General features: G+C 42.2%; 1 protein-coding gene across 29 annotated transcripts in view; it reads right to left on the bottom strand.

The window, feature by feature from the left end:
* Positions 1–20315, bottom strand: part of DLGAP1 (DLG associated protein 1) — an 875942-nt gene that overhangs the window by 115928 nt on the left and 739699 nt on the right. For 19 of the 29 annotated variants that reach the window (XM_077900117.1, XM_077900118.1, XM_077900125.1 and 16 more), the window contains one exon: positions 6227–6256. The exons of the other annotated variants lie outside the window; for them this stretch is intronic. In XM_077900117.1, coding sequence (XP_077756243.1) covers positions 6227–6256 — 30 coding nt within the window. The remainder of the gene's footprint in view (positions 1–6226; positions 6257–20315) is intronic. 29 annotated transcript variants of the gene reach the window in all.

Genomic DNA, 20315 nt, shown 5'->3' with positions numbered 1-20315 from the left:
AAATAAATAAAATCTTAAAAAAAAATTCTATTTCTTTCCCCAGAGAGGGTGGTGAGGGGTAGGTTATGGTGCTTTGGAAGCAAGTGGTCTTCTGGGTTATGCTAATTTGTTGCTAGGTGCTGCTCAAGGCCAGTTATTCAGCAGAGACTTTATTAGTTTTTGGTGACAGAGGTTCAAAGATTTACAGAAGGCTGCTCTCCAGATAGCTGTGGTTGCAATCCCTTTAGTCCTCCTTACTTAAAACTCCCATGTTCTTGTAAATGTTCTTGATCAGTGTTGACAAATGTCACACTCAGGAACACTGTAGATTTATAAACTATTTCATAAGAAAATACTATTGATGAAATTAGTCTGACATTTTGTTGAACCAGCCTGAAAGCCTTCCCTTTCTTCCCATCCCCTCAGGACTAGAAGAGCAGATAAGGGGATAGTCCATCTGATGAGAACCCTCCTCCCTGTTTTGGGGTTGGCTCCTGGCACCGTTCACTCAGGCAGCTTCTCTCTCCACAGAGATGTCATGGCTCCCGCTGACATAATCGGGAACCCTATTCTTACCTGCTTCTCTCTGAGTTCTCTCAAAGTGGGAAAGCAAAGGCTTAGGTTGGTTGTCTATGGCTTGGCCCCAAGTCAAACTTAACTTCCAGCAGTAGGCTACAAGTGATTATTTGTTTGTAAGATCTTTGGACACCAGGAAGAGGGGGTGCTGTAGGAAGGCTTGGGAAGACTGCAGAGAACGAGGAAAGGTAGAGAACAAGCGCTTATTGAGCACCTACTGTATTCTGTACACCATATTAAGTCTTTTACATTTATGGTATTGTTTGGTCTTTATAGATGCCCTGAGAAATAGAGATCTCCATTTTATTGGACAACAAGGCAAATGGTGGTTAATGGCCATCCAGTTAGTGGTTGGCTTTTTATTCCTGACGGGGCACCCTGTTCACTTTCTATCACAAGGCAGAAAAAGAAATATAGTTGGAGTAGAGGAGGAGGGAGAGGGAAGAGAAGAGGAAAAAGAAAAACTTGAAAAAAAAAAAGGATGAATGTGAGAGAGCTCTGAACTTCTGCCAGTGTTTGTTCGGCATTAACGCCGAAGTGAGGGTAACCCGGGTAAGACTGGAAACTAGGCATACCTTGACTCAACTTCCAGTTTCTGGGTCACACTGGGCCATCTTTGCCATTTCAGGAGGAGCCTAGTTTTTGGAAGCTATTTGGTAAATTCTTGACTTAATGCTCATCCTGCCAAGAGACATTGCTATGTAACAGGAAAATTTCACCCGAAGTACAATAAGACTCTGCAAAATACATTTGAGAAGAGGACATTGATTTGCTCAGTAGGATGATCCAGTTTCCAAATTAGCTTTGTAAGCAGGAGGCCTGGGTTTCTTTGCAGAAACAACTCTGTCGAGTATTGATTTCGGTTTCTTCAATATTCCATTTTTAGATTCCTGACACGTGGCTTTTTGCCTTTCACTCTGGAGTAACCAGGAGGAAGTCCATTCCCCAGGCAGCCCTTCCCTATCTCTGTGGCTATCTGACATAAAGGTCTGAAGAGATGTGTGGTTTTCATTTCCTACAGTAAAAATACTGAGACCTCATTCTAAGTTTATTACTAGAAATAGGTCCATCAGTTATCTATTTGTTAATGGATTTACCACAGTCTAACTTGACAACTGAACATATGGGCTTTGCTCAAAAAATAGACACAATGACAAGAACAAAATTCAGCTGGGGAGGAAATGATATTAATAAATTTGGAATATTTTTTAAATGTTTAATTCATTTGGGGTTGCTATGATATGAATCTTTTGTCCCCCTAAAATTCACATGTTGAAACGTTAACCCCCAAAGTGATGGTATTGGGTGGTGGGCTTTGGGAGGCAAATAAGACAAGAAAGTGGAGCCTCACCGATGGGATTAGGGCCCTTATAAAAGGGATCCCAGAGTGCTCCCTCAAACCTTCCACCCTGTGATGACACAGTGAAAAGTCAGCAGAAGAGGGACATACCAGACACCAAATCTGCCAATGACTTGATCCTGGACTTTCAGCCTCCTTAAGGGTTAGAAATAAATCCCTGTTGTGTAAGCCACCCAACCTGCCATAATTTGTTGCAGCAACCCAAGCAGATGATGACAAGGATACTTTAAGATACACTGCATGTCATATCATGGGAAACAGTATTTCTTAAGCAAAGGAATGGGAGTATTTCAGTATTCAACATGTAGGTAAAGCCAGATCATAGTTTCATATCAGAAGAGCAGCTCCATTTTTATTGATTTACGATATAGACATGAAGCTGTGGGTATCATGCATTTTGAAAACAGGATCAAAGATTGAATAAAGCTTTTCCTTATTTTTTCCTATGCCTGAGAAGTCATTTCATTTTCTGAGTCAGAGGCTATGAGGTTGTAGAAAGCACCACCTTGGATGTGATGAAAATCCTAAGTCCCCTGTTCCGAAGGGGATTGTGGCTCATGAGCCATTACCACGGAGAAGTAAGATACTTAAAATATACCTAAATTAAATGAAATGACAAGAAGAAAAGAGGAAAACAGAAGCTCCGCATGGCTAGAGGAGCTTTTGCTTCTAAAATGGAAGCTTGTCACAGAGACATATGAGATTTAACCATTAACACGAGTTTCACCTCCACTGCTAACTGAAGCCCTGCATGCAGCACGTCCACACAGAAGATGATTGTGGGCAAGGGCTTGGATAATCACCTGGTCTATCAGACATGGAATTTTTCCCAAAAAGCCAAACTTCATTCCCTTGTATAGGCTTTCCAAAGACTTGGATGCTATTTTGGTATTTTGGATTCTCACCCAATTCTAAGGTATAAACAAATCACTTTGGAGGCAGGTTCTCGTCACGGAACACACCCTGGTTATCAGTCACCAAGGCCTGTCATCAATCAGCCTCTGTGGCTCATCTTGTCCCTCCAGGCTGGATGCCTCCACCTGAATGCTTCCTTGCTGCATGTCTGAACACACTGCAGCTGTTGGACAAGGAGCTGCTGGATGGGGCTGGACCTTTCCTCTCTGGAAAGAAATAGCTGCCTATGGAATGTCAGGGCAGGTCTAACCCAGGCATGACTCAGCTCTTTGTGACCTGCATTCTGGTTTCTCCTTGATGAGGCGGTGCAGACCCCACTGGTGGAAATAGGTGCTGACTCCCTACTCCTGCTTCAATTTCAAGAGGGAAAATCCCTTTTAAGAGGAATATTTAGAAGATTCTATCATGGCATTCTTGGTACAAAATGGTTTTGCTCCCCTTGGCTGAAAGAGTTTTCCTTCCCTTACCTCAACCACCTTCTCCCCAACCACCTCCCACCTTCCCTTTCTCCCAGTTTCCTTCTGGAGGTTTCTCTTACCCTGACTTTCTCCCAGGGGGATTATCAATGTAAAGTTAGAGTCTGGAATTCATCTGTATCATCGATAAAACTTTGCAACTATTCTCTCACAGCTTTTCCCCCGGTCAAATATTTTTTCTTCATTGCATAATAATGAAAGCATTGAGGTGTATTACTGTTTAAAACATAATTTTTAGTCTTTAAAACGTGAAAGGACATTTGACTTTTAATCTTACCATTCATGTGATATAAATAGCTTTGTTTCTTTCTGCTGATTTAAAAAGCTTACATGAAGCTGCAGGATGCTGAAGGGGGCACCCCTGCTTCAGAGAAAGAGAAGAAAATTGCATGCCAGAAATACTTGGTGGGAAGTAGCACCGGGAATCTTTGTCGAATTTTCTCTTACAACTTTGAGAATTGTTTTTCCTTAAAAAGAAGAGAAAAGACAACCCACCTAAAATATTAATGCTATTTTTAGAGTTCTATGATAATCCAGAATGGAGTCATTTTTCAAGAAAAGGTAGGTTTCATTTCGGGCAGTGGATCCCCTCCACTGATTTACATATTCCTTGACACGATCAGCTGGATGAAGCTGCCTTGAGTTCATACCGCAGATGTAGAACACCACGTACAGTAATCAGCTACGCATACATAAGGACTACTGAGCTTTGATTTCGAATTAAGAGATAGTGCCTCACACACATTCCACTGAGCATGCTGGTCAAAAATTTCCCATTCTAGATGCACCAAGAATGCATGCATTAAGCACACACACACACACACACACCCCACCCAAAGACTGCGTTCCAGGCAGCCCCCTGCACACATGTGTTCTAACACAGTTACAACAGAGCATGCTCCCAAGCCTTCAAGCTTCCACAGTGCTCAGCCACGAAGCTGCCCCAAAGATGCTCAAGCCACAGTGGAAGTGGGCCCCACCTCTGATACCCACAGCTGCCCCAGTGCACTTCCTGAGAGCCCCTGGGGCTCACAGAGGCCTGGTGTTAAGGAAGCTGCTGAAAAAAACCCAAGCAGTCATTCTGCTTTTTGCCCTTGTTTTTCCTGACTCATTCTCTGGAGAACGCCAACCTCTTTGGGGGGTTCAGATGGGTCATGCTACCCAGTAGTGACAGCAGTTACTGGCAAAACGATGAACAGAACATAAGTTCCAACAGAACAAGGGTTTTTAAATTAGTTAACATTCTTAAGGCTTCCTGGCTTTTAAAACATTTATTTTGTTTTTCCATCTTTTTGCAAGCTGAATACTGTGCTTAAGCCAAACAGGCAATGTAAAGCTCTGACTTCAAAGCCATTCCTTGATAAAACATCAAAACAGCCCAGGGTGGACCAACTGTTATCTGGAATTCTACAGATAATTAACTGAAACTCAGCACTCTGTTGCCACTGGGAGTTTCTGCAGACAAGGCCATTCTCATGGACCTGCTTGAATTTTGGTGCTGTGTCTCCTACGTTTTGTTAGGCTTGGAGAGGTTTGGATAGACTCTCAATAAAACTCCATGGTACCACGCAGAGGAAACTTGACTTCCGCTTGGCCTCAGAGAGGCCTGAAAGTTGCATGGTACCCTCCCTTGTCCTCAATGCTCTTCTTCATGAGAAGCAAAGGCATGCTTTCCTTCTACTTGAGAAGAGAGGCATGCTTTCCACCGTGATGTCATGTCAGAAATATTGCCTTTTCAACTTTGTTTTGTAAAATGTGATAAGGCACAGAGTTCCCCACTTCGGGTTTGCCGGGCCGGTGGATTACATGACTGAGCTCCTCTGTCATCTCCCCATCTTCAAACCCCAGCCCATCCAATCCTTTTTCTTGGATCAAGCAGATGGTCTCACCACTTCGGCCCCCCTGGCATTCTTGCACTTCCCACCTCCATGCATTGCCCATTCATCAAGCCACATCTCTCTTTAAATGTGAGAACTCACCTGCAAGCCCACCACCTCTTCCAAGGAGCCTCCCCTGATTAAGTGGGGATGAAAGAAGCTCCAACACATGACTGACAGACTCTCGATAAATGAGAACACGCATACCCAAAACAAACACAGAAACTCACAAGAAGGGGAAATTACACGTTAGCTACTTGCGGACTACGTTCTTCTCCGAGTTATCAGGAGATCACTTTTACACCAATAATCAATTAATCATTTCAGGCGATGGGGTATTTTTAACATTTGTGAGGGGTAGCAAAACACTGCTGTCCTCTTCTACACCAATCCTCGTGTTCCCTTAAACCACTCTTCCCTTTCTTCTTAGCTCCCCGGATGCAAGACTCCAGGAGATTGCCACTTTCTAGAGATGGATGATACAAGCAACCCTGAAGGAAGCTGGTTTTCCCAGTACCTCCCGGATGTGGTGGATCACACTGCCCAGGGAAAAGTTGTGTCTACAGCCCATCATTGCCTTCACCACTTAGTGTTCTCAACCCCACGCCCACGTACTTGGCCAAGCATGTCCACTACGTTGGGATAAGAGGCCAACACACTCTAGAGGAGGCCCTGCTGAACAAAGGCAGAGTGAGTGGGGGCAGGTTCCTGGCCAGACTCCATGTCCAGCCTCAACTAAGGCTGCTGGAGAACGAGGGAATCTGTAAAGAGCACAGGATCTGAGGCAGTCACATCAGGGAACAGAAACAGACACGTTCGCACTCTGAAAGACCGCTCACTGGGGTCAGCGCTGATGCCACTGGCGCAGGCCTGAGACTCACAGCATAAAACGACCAGAACGACGAGAGACACAGATGGAATGGGGACAGCTGGCGATCAGAACAGGCACTACACACCGCTGCCGCAGATGCTTTCTGGCTACAAAGGCACGCTAGGCAACCTTTAAGCAAAACAGTATTGATTTTGTGGTTGTGAAAACGTACCTTCAACTGCAGAACTCAGTTTTATGACACCTTGAATAAAAACAAAAAGTGGCAGTTATATAATGGACCCAAATGACCTTTTCTAGTCTTCTCAACACACACACACACATGCTTCGCATCCAGAGTCTTTGCTGGCACCTTGAGGATTTAACTGAACAAATACCAACTTTGAAGACAAAAGTAATTTTCAGCTCTTGGTTAGCCTACATGGTGTCTTTGTTTCCCCTGCTAAAACCATGTGGGGAAGTTTTTTACCAAATAAGGGATCTGACCCGTTTTTGGGTGAAACAAAGGCCAAGTTTGTCCAAATGACTATTTCTGTAAATAAATCATGCTGGATAATGAATTGATGAAACTTCCCACACAGGACACCAGAGTCTAGTACTTTCTATTTAATGCTGGGTACAGAGATCATTTGATACGTGTTGGGGCAGAGCTTCTGTTGGAATATGTAATAGGTGGTTAAAAACCATGGTGTGACTTGGCAACTTCCTCCTCTGAGGTGGGTTGGGCCACAGGCCATTCCCTGGCCGAATTTGTTCAGTGACCCCATGCCCTGCAGGGCAGTGAAAGGTTTCTCCAGGCGTGTCAAATTGTTCACGAAGCAAGTAGACGGTAGTCTTTGACTGGATGTTCATGTGCCTTTTTGGTGAATTTAAGGTGAAAACACTCATCTGCGATCAATTAGAGTGGGTCCAATGATTTGATTAAAAAATCATTTTTTTGGTAGGCAATAGTTATAAATAAACAACATTCCCTAAACCCTATGTGATAGCCATGATACTTTAGGCTGAGCAAAAATGTCTCTTTTACAGTTCAGTGTGGTTGACATTCTGGTTCTCTTTCCAACCAGATGAGTTTCAATTAAAAATGGAAACAAAACCCTTTTCAAAATTGATAAGCCAAATTGGTATGAGTGGTAAACACACACTGATTTTAACAGATTAGGTTAACAAAGAGACAAACTTGCTCTCCACTACAACTTTCTGGAAAGCTGCCTTTAAGTGGCCTATCAAATTTCATCTTTCCTGCAGAACCAGTACTGTCTGGTCGATGTTTAACAAGGGACTCTCCAGGGCAAAAAGTATGCATATAAATGTAGGTGTGTTTCTCATGATTTTTACTGATATAAATGATATGTGGTACATAATCTAAAAATAATAAAATATACAGTGCTCTCTACTGCAAGTTACCTGTAGCCAATTGATTCACACACAATGCTTTTGTTCAGATTGGTCAAACTCTTGTATTCATAGCTAGCAAGTCAACCACAATTTGACAAAATCATGCATTGAGTTTCTTCCCAATCTGCTCTTTCCCCAATAAATTTATTATCATTACATCTCTTACATGATCTACTGTTGAACTGTTTTTCACACTGTCATATAAATTATTTTCACTAAATTAAGACTCCACTTTGCCACTAGGTAAATACTTCCACCATGGCCTATTTCAAGCCACCAGCCTGATGTCAGCGAATGTGAAGCTGAAAAGAGATGGGCAAATAGCAATACCATTCGGGAGTATTTTTGCCAGGCAAGTACACTCGTTGTTAATAAACTCAAGAGTATGGAAGGTAAACTGTAGTCAAATGAGGAGGAAGGAAAGAGTTTTAAGTATACTACTTTTGTTTAAATTTAATTATAAATTATACCTTTTATTTTATAATAATGGCTGTGTTTGATAATGGGCTCACAAAACAAAATATAATTAATATAATTCTCTCTTGCAAGGTGGTACGAATCAGGTGTAGCATGAGGTTGTCATCACTGGTGTTTCTTTCCAATCAGGCCCAGAGAAGAAAATCTGGATCTTCAGAATACTTTCTGAGCTATTTACAAAAGGGGCTATAATTTGACTGAATGAGGCAAATGTAAGTAAGAGTAACATTTGCAATTATTTTTCCAGTAATTTCAAAACCTCTTAAAACTGTCATACTTAAAAATATACTATACACAGATCACCTTAGAAATAACAGTTGCTGACAATCAACTGGGAACATAACCTAAAATGGACTTGCCAAGTGCATTTATGCCAAGAGGTATGAGTCACTGGCTTATGAAGCATTGATCCTGCCTTTTTTTTAAACTATAGAATTCTTATACCGGAAATCAGGTCTTGATATTGATTTTTTTCCAGCCATATTTATTTTTGTGTATGACCATGGTGTCAGCAATTGCCATTCAAAAAAAAAGGACAACACTGTGCTCTAATCAAGGTGCTCTGATCAGGCCTTTTGCAGGTAAAACCAGAAAATCTATACAAATTTTTATGGGATTTGTGGGTGGCGGTGGACCAGAGCCCAGTAATACATTTGTTGAACAAGGGGAAAAAGGTAAGTTAAAAAACAAATAATAGTCTGATTTTAGAGCTCTAATTATTAACATTATTTTAATAAAAACATTGGTGATTCATCAACTCCATATAGACTTTTTTTTTTTTAAATCCCAAATCAGGCTTTTTCCTATAGTAGAATAGACCTTTATAAAGATATTGCAAAGTAACTATGTTGTAGTGCAAATATAGAATTGGCTAAATCTAATTAGCTAGCTAATTTTAATATTACACAAAAATCGTAGAATGGAATATTTTTAAAAATTTGAATATTTAAGAAATGGTTGATGTTGATGCTGAAAAGCTACACGTAGCACTGTTGACTTCCAGGACACACAATAGACATTATCTGGTGATTGGCTGACATTGACATTGCCTGGAATTCAGGGTAAGCCATAACACATACATATATGTATATATATATATATATACACACACAATGGATCCTACTCCTCCCCCTCCTCCCTTTAAATGTTTCATTGTCTGCAGAGAAGTTTGAAAATAAAATTTAAAAAAGAGAGAAAGGGAAAGAAAACTAACTGTTCTTCCCTCAACTTGATATCTTTAGTGTAACAAAATTCCTCATCTTGTGGTATTTCATACAGACCATGTGTGTTGTCTTCCTGCAAGTCAGAGCAAATCACGAACTGGGTATGCTTTCTATGACAGTTTCCCAATTCCAAAATTATTCCACCCTCTTTCCTACCACTCTCACCTAATTATTAATTTAGATGATCTAAAATAATTAAGAGAGTCAAGTTAAAATAATCCATGCTAAAGTGTGAATGACTAGGGCTCACTAAAATTTTCCAGTGACATCTCATTATTGTTGAATTAGTAGTAAAATTTTTAACCCTAGCTGTTAAGGTCCTATGTCATCTGTTCCTGCTTATTTTGTTATTTCTTCTACTGTATGTCACCTGACTTTCTCCCTTTTTCAAGATGCCTTAGCCCCTTTGGTCTTCTCCCCATGCCCTGCAATGCCAATTTCTTTTGCCCCTGGCTGGTACACTTGCTGCTCCCTTAGTCTTGAGTGCTTTCGCCTGACCTGCTGGATCTTCCTACACCTAGCCTTTTATCTTCATTAAATTTTTAAGAAAGATTTTATTTATTTATTCATGAGACAGAGAGAGAGAGAGGCAGAGACATAGGCAGAGGGAGAAGTAGGCTCCCTGTGGGGAGGCTGATGTGGCACTCAATCCTAAGACCCCGGGATCATGACCTGAGCCAAAGGCAGTCGCTCAACCACTGAGCCACTCAGGCCTCCCTTTTCTCTTCATTCAGATTTTACTTCAGATGTTACTTCCTCAGAGAGCCCTTCCTTGATTCTTGTATTTAGAGTAGACCCAGTAATAACTCTGTAGACCGTCTCTCATTTATTTATTTTAAAGAGGTTATCACTACTTGGGATTATGTCATTGATTTATCACTCAGTTCCTTGTTTATATCTGTCTGCCTCATTAAATAATGGAAGCAGAATGAGAACAGAGATCTTTGATGCTTTAACTCCCTTGACTAGAACAGTGCCTGGCATAGAGCAAATACTCAAATATTTATCTAATGAATAAGTGATTATTCCCAAGTGTTTCCAGGCTCCTAAAAAGAGAATTTTTATCAATCCCTGCAAATGTAATTCAGACATCTTGTCTTAATTGTGGATATTGTTGAGCAGAATCCTCAGATTTCATTATACTGATCACTGTCTATTTCTACTCAGAGGCTGGTCTTCATGGAGGTTAGTGAACATTGACATGTGGAGCAAATATACATAAGTTTCAGTAATATTTAGGTTTCAAGATTATACTATTAAAAAAAGATTCCCAATAAGTAATTTTATCAACTAATTGGAGACAAAGTTATCCTGTAAATGGACTTCAAGAAATATCAGCTTATTGATTTTACATCCAAATATCTCAAGGATCTGTAGTTCTTTTATCTCTGCTGTTACCACCTTTGGGCAAGCTATCATAGCAATCCTCACACAAATCTGAATAATAATATGATATGGCTAGAGAAAGAGGAACTAAACAAGGACCATTCAATTTTTCATGTCCTCTTTCTAATTCTCATACTGCAGTTGGAGTGGTCTTTTCAAAAAGTAAGTCCAGTTATGTCACACCCCTCAGCTCTTTAACTCTTAAATGGCTTTAAAAAATTTTTATTTATTTATTCATAAGAGACACAGAGAAAGAGTCAGAGACATAGGCAGAGGGAGAAGCTGGCTCCTTGTGGGGAACCTGATGTGGGACTCGATCCCAGGACCCTGGGATCAGGCCCTGAGCTAAAGTCAGTTGCTCAACTACTGAGCCACCCAGGGGCCCCCCTTAAATGGCTTTTCATTTTTTGTAAGACAAAGATCAAAAGCCTTAACAGGACTTACACAGCCCTTCCTGATGTCACCTGTGGCAGAATAAAGATGCCCACAAATTCTTCCATTCACCTCCCACAGAGAGATGGAGGCTGTGTCCCACTTTTGATCCTGGGCAAACTCTGTGACTGCTATGACCTTTAAAATAAAGCAGAAATGATGCTCTGCAGGTGTCTGTGCCCAGGCCTTAGGAACCTGGCAGCCTCTTCCTGTCTCTTGGATCACTCCCTTTAAGAACCCTGGGACACCAGGTTACAAGTCCTGAGACTGCTCTGATAGAGAGGCCATGTGTAGATATTCTGACAAACAATATAAGCCGAGGGAAGAAGCTAGAAGGCCCCGGGGAAACTGCTGGGAGAAGCTGGGAGAACAGGGAAAAGGCTATCCTTGGAGACTGGAAGGAAAGTCAAGTCATCTGATATAGTGGTGGGACGTTTGGCAACATTATGACCTATAGTACCATGGAAAAATAGAAAATAGACCTAATGAGTTTATACATTTTTAGTAAGAAGACTTCCAGGAAGAACATGTAGAGTGCCAATTAGTTTTTTTTAAACTGTTGTATATGATAAAGTACAGATAAAAAGTATGTTAAAAAAAAAAAAAGGACTGTTCAGTTTTCAAGCAAAATTTAAAGGAAATATAGAGCTAGTACTTCTTGGTTAAAAAAAAAATGATAATAGGGTTCCATATTCCTAGCCTTTTCAAAGGCAAAAGACTTCCAAAGTAAGAAACTGACGATGATGATCATCTCAAGGGTGTAGCTGTAAGACTCTTTTTATGACTTTAGAAAGATTTAAATGTGTGCCTCAAAAACTTTGAAGAGATGAAAGGGCTTTTAAAAGCCCTAGGACTGTGTTCCCATAGTCCTGATTCTGAGCCCAGGCCAGAGAAGGGCCTCCTGGAGGAAAACTGTGGATGTGTTTTGTCTAACAGAGTAAAGTCTAATAGGATTCATAGGAAGCCCACGAAGATTTTAAGAGAATTAGTGGGCACATTATCAGCATAGACAGAAATGGATTGAGGTAGTTCAAAGCAAGAATTTTGAAAGCCTCTAAGCTTCTATGAGCAAGGAATAGACTGAGACCATTAATCCGTTGCAAATGATATCTTATGTGCTATAGACTTAGTCTTGGCTCCTACCCCTGCCTCAGATTCATATGTTGAAGCCTTAAGTAATCCTCAAAGTGATGGTATTTCGAGATGGGGGCCTTTGGGAGGCTGTCTTCAGGACAGGAAGAAAGTTCTCACCAGAACCTGACCATGCTGGCACCCTGATCTCAGACTTCCCAGCCTCCAGAACTGTGAGGCATAAATATCTGTTGTTTGAGCTGCCCAGGTTATGGCATTTTGTTCCGGCAACCTGAGCTAAGACACTAAGGAAACAGGATAGATGACTCAGAAGATGCAACCAAGGGGAAGGAGGATAAAACCTGCAGAGAGTCATCCCTGGGGAACAGGAGGAGGCCCCCCAGTCAAGCAACTGGCAACAGATGGACTTCAGAATTGTTATGGACCAGCGATTGCTCTGTGCCCCTCCCTTCCTCCACTCCTGAATGAGAGCGCTCATTGCACTGATCTCATCTCTGTATCATCAGTATGTGCTGGTGTGTGTGGAGCAGGTACCCTTTCATTTTAGCTCACAAGTCTTCATATTGAGAAAAATTATACTAGACACCTGGATCCAAGGATCCTCAGCAACACCTGAATGTTATTTAGATGGTAAGAACCTGGACCTCAAACTTGAACTTCATGCCATAATAAGATGAGATTTCTAGAGGACTTTAGGAGGAGTAAATTTTGCCTTATAGGAGAGTCTAAATAATTTGTGTCCAGAGGATAAACTGTGGCTGACTAAAGATGTTCACAAATTATTTGAAATGGTTCCTATTGAGAGATGACATCTGTCATTTTCTTTCATTTGGGGGGCTTTGCGACTGCTCCAAGCAGTAGAAGATGGTGGAAGGGATGCTCTGCTAGTACTTGGGCCCAGGCCTTAAGACTTCCTATCTTCCTATCTTTTGGACACTATCCCTGGGGCCCTGAACTGCCATGTAAGAAGTCTTGAAGCTGAAGTGATGGAGGTGCCCCCTACAGGTGTTTTGTTCAACAGCCTCAGCTGAGCCCACACTGCCAGCCACTGAAACCAAGGTGCCAGGCATATGATTAATGCCATCCTGGACTCTCTAGACCAGTGCAACCTCCAGCTGAATGTGGAACCCTACCTAAATTCTTTTATTTGTTTTTTTAAAATGTTTTTATTTATTTGAGAGAGAGCAAGCAAGCATACACGAGCAGGAGGGAGAGGCAGAGGGAGAAGCAGATTCCCCGCTGAGCTGGGAGCCCCATGTGGGACTCCATCCCTGGACCCTGAGATCATGACCTGAGCAGAAGGTAGATGCTTTACTGACTGAACCATCCAGGGGCAACCCCTATCTAAATTCTTGACCCATTAGATCTTGGGTATAATAAAGGGGTTTTTAAGCCACTACACTATGTATTGAGTAATATGTAGCCACTGAAAGTTACATGTGCCTCAATCCTCTGGCCTCACCCAATATGAGTCCCTGAGCTCTGTGCTCTCTAGCCATGCCACCTTTTCAACTCTCTGAATGTGAACATGTGCCGTCCCTCACTCTTCTTGATCTCTCAGCTCTTAGCTTATGAGGATTTTCTCAAGAGAAGTTCTCTCTGACCCCCTAGGTCAGTTCCACTGGTACTGTACATTCTCCCACAAGCCCTGTGTTTTTTCCTTTCTTTCAGAGCAGTTTTGTCTGAGAGTATTAATGCCAGGCTCCACCTCTAGATTGTACACTCCAAGAACAGAAAGCAGGACTCTTTGATCATCACTGATTTCCCAGAGTCCAGCAGTAGTGTGAGTGGACATAGTGCCGAGTACATATTTGTGAAATAGATGAATGAAACGTTTGATGCAGCTGATAAGGACGCCCTTCCTACCAGGGCTGTAACTGTACCACTTTGATTCTTTCTCACTACGGTGAACAAATGTGATTCAGAGCCATTGCAACTGGGGAGGACAGTGTGACTCAATGTTAGGTCACTACTACCTCGCCACCGCCTGTGAAGGCTGCTCGGCACAACCCAAGGGACTGCGGCTCCCTTTGGAAGCCGGGTGCACAGAGGAGGAAGCAGAGGGTTGCTCGTGGGCACGCGCGGCCCGGGGCGCAGAGAGAAGTAAGCCGTGGTGCTAGCTCCCATGGGTGCAAATCAGCCAGCTTTCCTCGGAATCCAAAGAAAGTTGTGGGTCCCCCTTTTATCTAGATGATTCCCAAGTGTAATTCAGTAGATGGTGAGCTCTTTTCTACCCTACCCCTGAAACCAAACCTGTGGGTGGAGGAAATTTTTTTTTTTTAAGATTTTATTTATTTATGACACACACGCAGAGAGAGGGGGCAGAGACACAGGCAGAGGGAGAAGCAGGCTCCATGCACCAGGAGCCCGACGTGGGACTCGATCCTCGTCTCCAGGATCATGCCCTGGGCCAAAGGCAGGCGCCAAACCGCTGAGCCACCCGGGCTGCCCTGCTCTCTCTCTCTTTCTCTCTTTTTATTTTATTTTATTTTATTTTATTTATTTATGATAGGCACACAGTGAGAGAGAGAGGCAGAGACATAGGCAGAGGGAGAAGCAGGCTCCATGCACCGGGAGCCCGACGTGGGATTCGATCCCGGGTCTCCAGGATCGCGCCCTGGGCCAAAGGCAGGCGCCAAACCGCTGCGCCACCCAGGGATCCCGTCTCTCTCTTTTTTTTTTAAAATGCATTTCCCTGTCTATTTAGTCCTGCGGATGTGGAAAGGAGAAACCCCACAGGATATACTGTTTCTTAAAAATTTTTGGTTCTAGGGCAGCTCCAGTGGCGCAGCAATTTGGCGCTGCCTGCAGCCTGGGATGTGATCCTGAAGACCCGGGATCGAGTCCCACATCGGGCTCCCTGCATGGAGCCTGCTTCTCCCTCTGCCTGTGTCTCTGCCTCTCTCTCTCTCTCTCTCTCTCTCTGTGTCTCTATGAATGAATAAATAAAATAAAAAAAAGTTGTTTTCGGTTCTATCAAGTCTTTAGTCTATTTTTTGCTCTAAGTGAAATAAGCGCAAATTGCTATAAATGTCCGTATAATCTCCATTTCATAATTTAAAAAGTATTTTCCGTTGTTGAGTTTCTCTTAGCACCAGTCTCCAAATGGGTCTGTGTACAATCATTAAATGGGTTTAGGAGGGTTGGAGTCAGAGAAACGAGGATCTTCATTTGCCCTAATAATATTATTGCTCTTTTTCAAAGCAAACACTCCCACATGGCAGGGCTACAAGGTAGACAGACAGACGTTCCACATCCTTTTGGTGAGTTCACACACTCTGGGACTCTGCCCATTTCCATTTCTCCGATTGGTCCTCCCTCCCTAAGTGCATAATACGGCCCTTTCCCTCTTTGAACGTGTAACAGATTAAAGAGCTGGTCAGGAGGCAGATGGAGGCGCACCTTTGATCTCTCATCCTTGGGGGTTAAGGGAGGGCAGACACCTGGCGGCTGCCGAGCTGGAAACAAAACACAGGCCCGGACAGGAATTACCTTAAAGGGAGCCGCAGCGCCAACCAAAGAGGCAGCTGGAGGCGCTGCAGGGGCCTGGAGGGAGGAGGCCCCGGGTTGGGGGTGGGGTGGGTGCGGAGGGTGGTGGCCGGAACCGAGTCCCAGCAGTGGGGTGGGACTCCGGCTAGCGAGGGCTTGATGAGAATCAATCACCGGTTCTTTTTTTTTTTTTTTTTTTTTAAATTTTATTTATTTATTCAAGAGAGAGAGAGAGAGAGAGAGACTCCATGCAGGGAGCCCGGAATCACCGGTCCTTACGCAGAGGACTGGAAAAGACCAGGCAGGCCGTATTGCGAACAAATGAAAAGTCATTCTTTGGCAAATAATTCTGCAAAACGTTAGATGTGCACCGATGCTGAAAGGCAATTTTGATGGCAATTCGGGAAGCTTTTAAAGAGAGGATTTATCAGCCTTTTTTTTTTTTTTTCTTCGTAGAGCTGTGTCTATTAAGGCTTTCCCCTTGGCAAGCAGGATGCTGTGGACTTTTCTTAGTACCAAAACGCTACCCGGCCGGTTCCCTGTGAGTTTTGGTGAAACGGTATTGCCCCCTGGCGTCCGCGCGCCGTAGTTGCGCCGTCGCCGAGGAAGCCGAGAGAAGGCCGCAGGCAGGGTGCACCTGCCAGTCTTACCTGGGATCCCAGAAGTTAGTCTTAACCCCCGAATGTAGACATGGGTTGACAAGACATGGAATGCACACTTGAAATGAAGACTCCTTCTCCACCCTTAGTGGAATCTCCTGAGATTTTCAGTAGCTCGTAAAGGAAATTGATCAGATACGAATCTGCCAATTTTTAGTATATGCACAGTCACGCAAGCGGCAGCTGTACACCTACCCATTTTTTTTCAGAACCAACTCAAATATTTCCTGTGCTGTAAAACCTTCCCTGGCTACTCCTTGGCATATTGTACACACCTGAATTGTCACGCCTCTCTGCCTTCCTGTTTATCTAGCTGATGAAAACTTGAAAGTGAGAATCACACCTGACTTATCTTTGTGTGCGTTGTGACTAACGTGGTGCTTGGCAGATGGTATATGTCCAATAATAATGTGTCGCTTGCCTGCCACAATGCTGTTCATAAAAGAATCAAGTACACTCCTAAATCAATAGCAATGGAAAGTCACTGTAGTAACAGAACTGAAGGCAGGAGAACATGGTCCCTAGATGGGACTTGGGGTATCCTAAGTCCCTGAAACTGTGCAGGCACCATGTCCAATTATGGGGGAGAGTGGTAACAAGAATCTAAAACTAGGATGTATTTAGTTCTAATAATATAAGAATCTAGAAAATCATTGAAACTTTACCTTCCATTTCTTCCCCAAGTGAACCTCTGCTCTAGAGAAATCATGAGTATATCATGGTGATCATTGTCACCACTTTACTTACACATTTCCTTGGAGCAGATATTTTTAGAAGTGTGAAGCTTCTGAGCGATGTTATTGAAGATACTCTGCATGTTGGCTGAGGCCATCAACCCTGAGCTGAGTGACAATAAGTGGAAAACATTGGAGTCTGGGGCAGGTTATGTGTTTTCAGGGGCAGAGTGTAGAGGAATTGAACCTGTGAGTCAGGTGTCAGGCTCCCTATGTATAACATACACAGTGTTATTCTATCTTAGGTATTCTCTCATGGTGGAAGAAATGACCAGATCTGAAGAATCTATTGCATTAGGATAGGTCAGGATGTTGATATGTTTTTTTAAGATTTTATTTATTTATTCATGAGTGACACAGAGGGAGAGACAGAGACATAGGCAGGAGAAGCAGGCTTCCCGATGTGGGACTCGATCCTAGGACCCCAGGATCATGAGCCATGAGCCAAAGGCAGATGCTCAACCATTGAGCCACCCAGGTGCCCTGGTCACATTAGTACTATAAATAAAAGCTTCTTCAAGCTATTTGTTATACTTTTGTTCAGTTAGAGTAAAACTTTTCAAGAAAGGAGTCTAGTACAGTAGGGCTTGGTTGTTAAGAGCTTGAATTTTGGAGTCAAATTGAATAGGTACAAATACTGACTGTGCCACAGACTAGCCATTTGACCTTGGAAAAGTTACTAAGCTTGGCTGTGTCTTTGTTTCCTCAATGATCAAACTGAGGATGCCATTAATAGTATGTATTGTCTGGTACCTGGTAAATGTGTGTTTGTTGATGAGAACCATACAAGTTTCCCACTGTGTGGAGGAGGAGAGATTAAAACATTCTGCACTATTGAAAAAGCCAGGCTTCTGGTCAAGTCCATTCTATGAGACATTAATAAAAACCTCAAAACACAAAGGAATGTTCTAGGTGGTAGGACTTTTCCAGTGCTGATCTTGTCTCTGAGGCCGGCCACCGTGCAAACCTGGAATTAAGCATATCTCTGACTTTCTGGACACCTGGGAGTACGTTGGGATCTGAGCCTCAAATTCTATTGCCTCCTCGAGTCATACTTTTCTGTAAACTCTTATGTGTATGTGAATAAAACTCTGTCTTTTCTCTTGCTAATCTGTCTTTTGTAAATTTAATTTGCAGGCTCAATAAAGAAACACAAGAGGAATACTGGAATGTGTTAGGGAAAAAGTTCTTCCTCCCCAAACATTCCAGTAAGGCTTTGGCCAAATATTGGACTCCACTATGCTAAACCTCTATTCAGGTCTTCAGAGCTAGCTTGGCGCCTCGTAACAGGGTATCTTCAATTTTAAGGAGTTGAGGAAAATTTAAGTCTACCATAAATCAGAAATAGAATGTAGTATTTGATGTGTTCATATTTGTACAGCATCTTTGAACAATAGCTCAAATGCAAGTGCTAGATAAGCATTTGCTAAATAAAAATATTCACTGTCTTGCACAATCCCAATCTTTAAGACAAAATAAAATTTTATATATATATATAATTTCACATTGCATCTTTGTAATCTTATGTATGTGATGATGTAAAGCGTAAATGTTATTAATTAAGAAAGCTAAAACTTTTTATTGTTTGAGTAAGGGAATAAGATCATCCAAGTGAGATCATTTTAACTAAGTTCTGCCTTTTTTTTTTTTTTAAAGATTTTATTTACTTATTCATGAGAGGCACAGAGAGAGAGAGAGTGGCAGAGACACAGGCAGAGGGAAAAGTAGGTACCCTGCAAGGAGCATGATGTGGGACTCGATCTTCAGGATCACACCCTGGGCTGAAGGCAGCGCTAAACCGCTGAGCCACCGGGACTGCCCTAAGTTCTGCCTTTTGAAGCTTAACCAGGGACGGGATTTTTAAATGTGTGGGGGGCATATTTAGACTTACACAAAGTGGAATAAATGGATGACCAGAAAGATAAATAACCACTAACAATGGTACAAAATTATGCATCCTGTGGGAGCCCGGAAATACATACTCCTTTTCAAGAGGAGATGAAACTTAGAAAATTGGGTACTCTAATGTGATTTTCACGAGGTGCACAATCATCAGTGAGCTAAATGAAACTGGCAGAGCACACTCAGGCCTGGGAATTCCATAGCATTCCACGCAAACCTGGCAACTGACACCTTCCTGGACAGCTGCTTCCTCCATTTATTTCTCAAATTCTTTTTTTGTTAATTGTCCGCTAAATCTTTATGTGAGTGCAATATCCACCCTACAGAAACAAATTCATCTCAGAGGTTTTCCTTTTCATTCGGCAAATGATTTTCAAAAATGTTGTCATTCTTTTGGACAAAAGCAAAAATGCAAGGGTATACTTTCTACAAATGCAATCCAGCCTCACACCGTGTTATGTTTCTGAGAAATTTACTTATTTTTTCTCTGAGCAAAGCAATAGAAGTTTATTAAGCAGAGACACAGAGAAAGCTCTCAAAAGTGAGAAGGGTCCCGACAAGGTTGCCGTGTTTCTGAGAAATGTCTAAGTCATTTCTATTTCAGTGTCTCTTAATGTATATAACAATTCTGATTATCCATGTTTAGCCCTATCCTGAAATTAATATTTGATAGCTATCAGGGAAGTGAAATGGTTGATATTTGTTGATGGGTCATCTAACATTAACTTCTCCATTACTAAGCATATTGAAATCAAACTCCATTTATTAGGTTTATTTTAGCTTACTTTTTTGAGAATATCCTTGTATGGTAACAAATGTTACCTAGACTTATTGTGGTGATCATTTTGCAATATATACGGTATTGAATCATTACAATGTACACCTGAAACTAATATAATGTCATATGTTAATTTTACTTACAGAAAGAAAAAACAAAGAACATTTGAATAGGCTAAGCTGCTTGACCCTTGCTTGAAACCATTTAATAGGCTTTTATTGCAAATTTTTCTTTTTTTTTTTTTTAAAGATTTTAAAGATTTTATTTACTTATTCATGAGAGACACAGAGATAGAGAGAGAGGCGTCAGGCAGAAGCAGGCTCCATGCAGGGACCCCGACGGGGGACTCGATCCCAGGTCTCCAGGACCAGGCCCTGGACTGAAGGTGGCGCTAAACTGCTGAGCCACCTGGGCTGCCCCTTTTATTGCAAAATTTTCAAAACCCTTTGTATGGCATAAAGCATTCGGGGTTACCTTGTCCCTTATTACTTCTTGTTTTATCTTAGAACCTCTTATGCTCATCCCTCCCTCTCTTTCCTGCCAGTCGTTGCATGGGAGCTACACAAACTTCTTTCTGATAACTTTTCTTCTCATCTATCCTTTTGGGCTTTGTGCTTTGCCATTACCTCACCAGGAATTAAAGAAAGACATCCTTGAGGAAAGGGCAGTGAATTTTCCCTGTTCACATATTTCATTATTTCCCTGGGATCCTAACACCCTTATTTCTCTCTTT

Source organism: Canis aureus, chromosome 6 (assembly GCF_053574225.1).
Source record: "Canis aureus isolate CA01 chromosome 6, VMU_Caureus_v.1.0, whole genome shotgun sequence".
Taxonomy (NCBI): domain Eukaryota; kingdom Metazoa; phylum Chordata; class Mammalia; order Carnivora; family Canidae; genus Canis; species Canis aureus.
The sequence above is the reverse complement of the archived record's forward strand: the minus strand, read 5'-3'. Positions and strand labels throughout refer to the sequence as shown.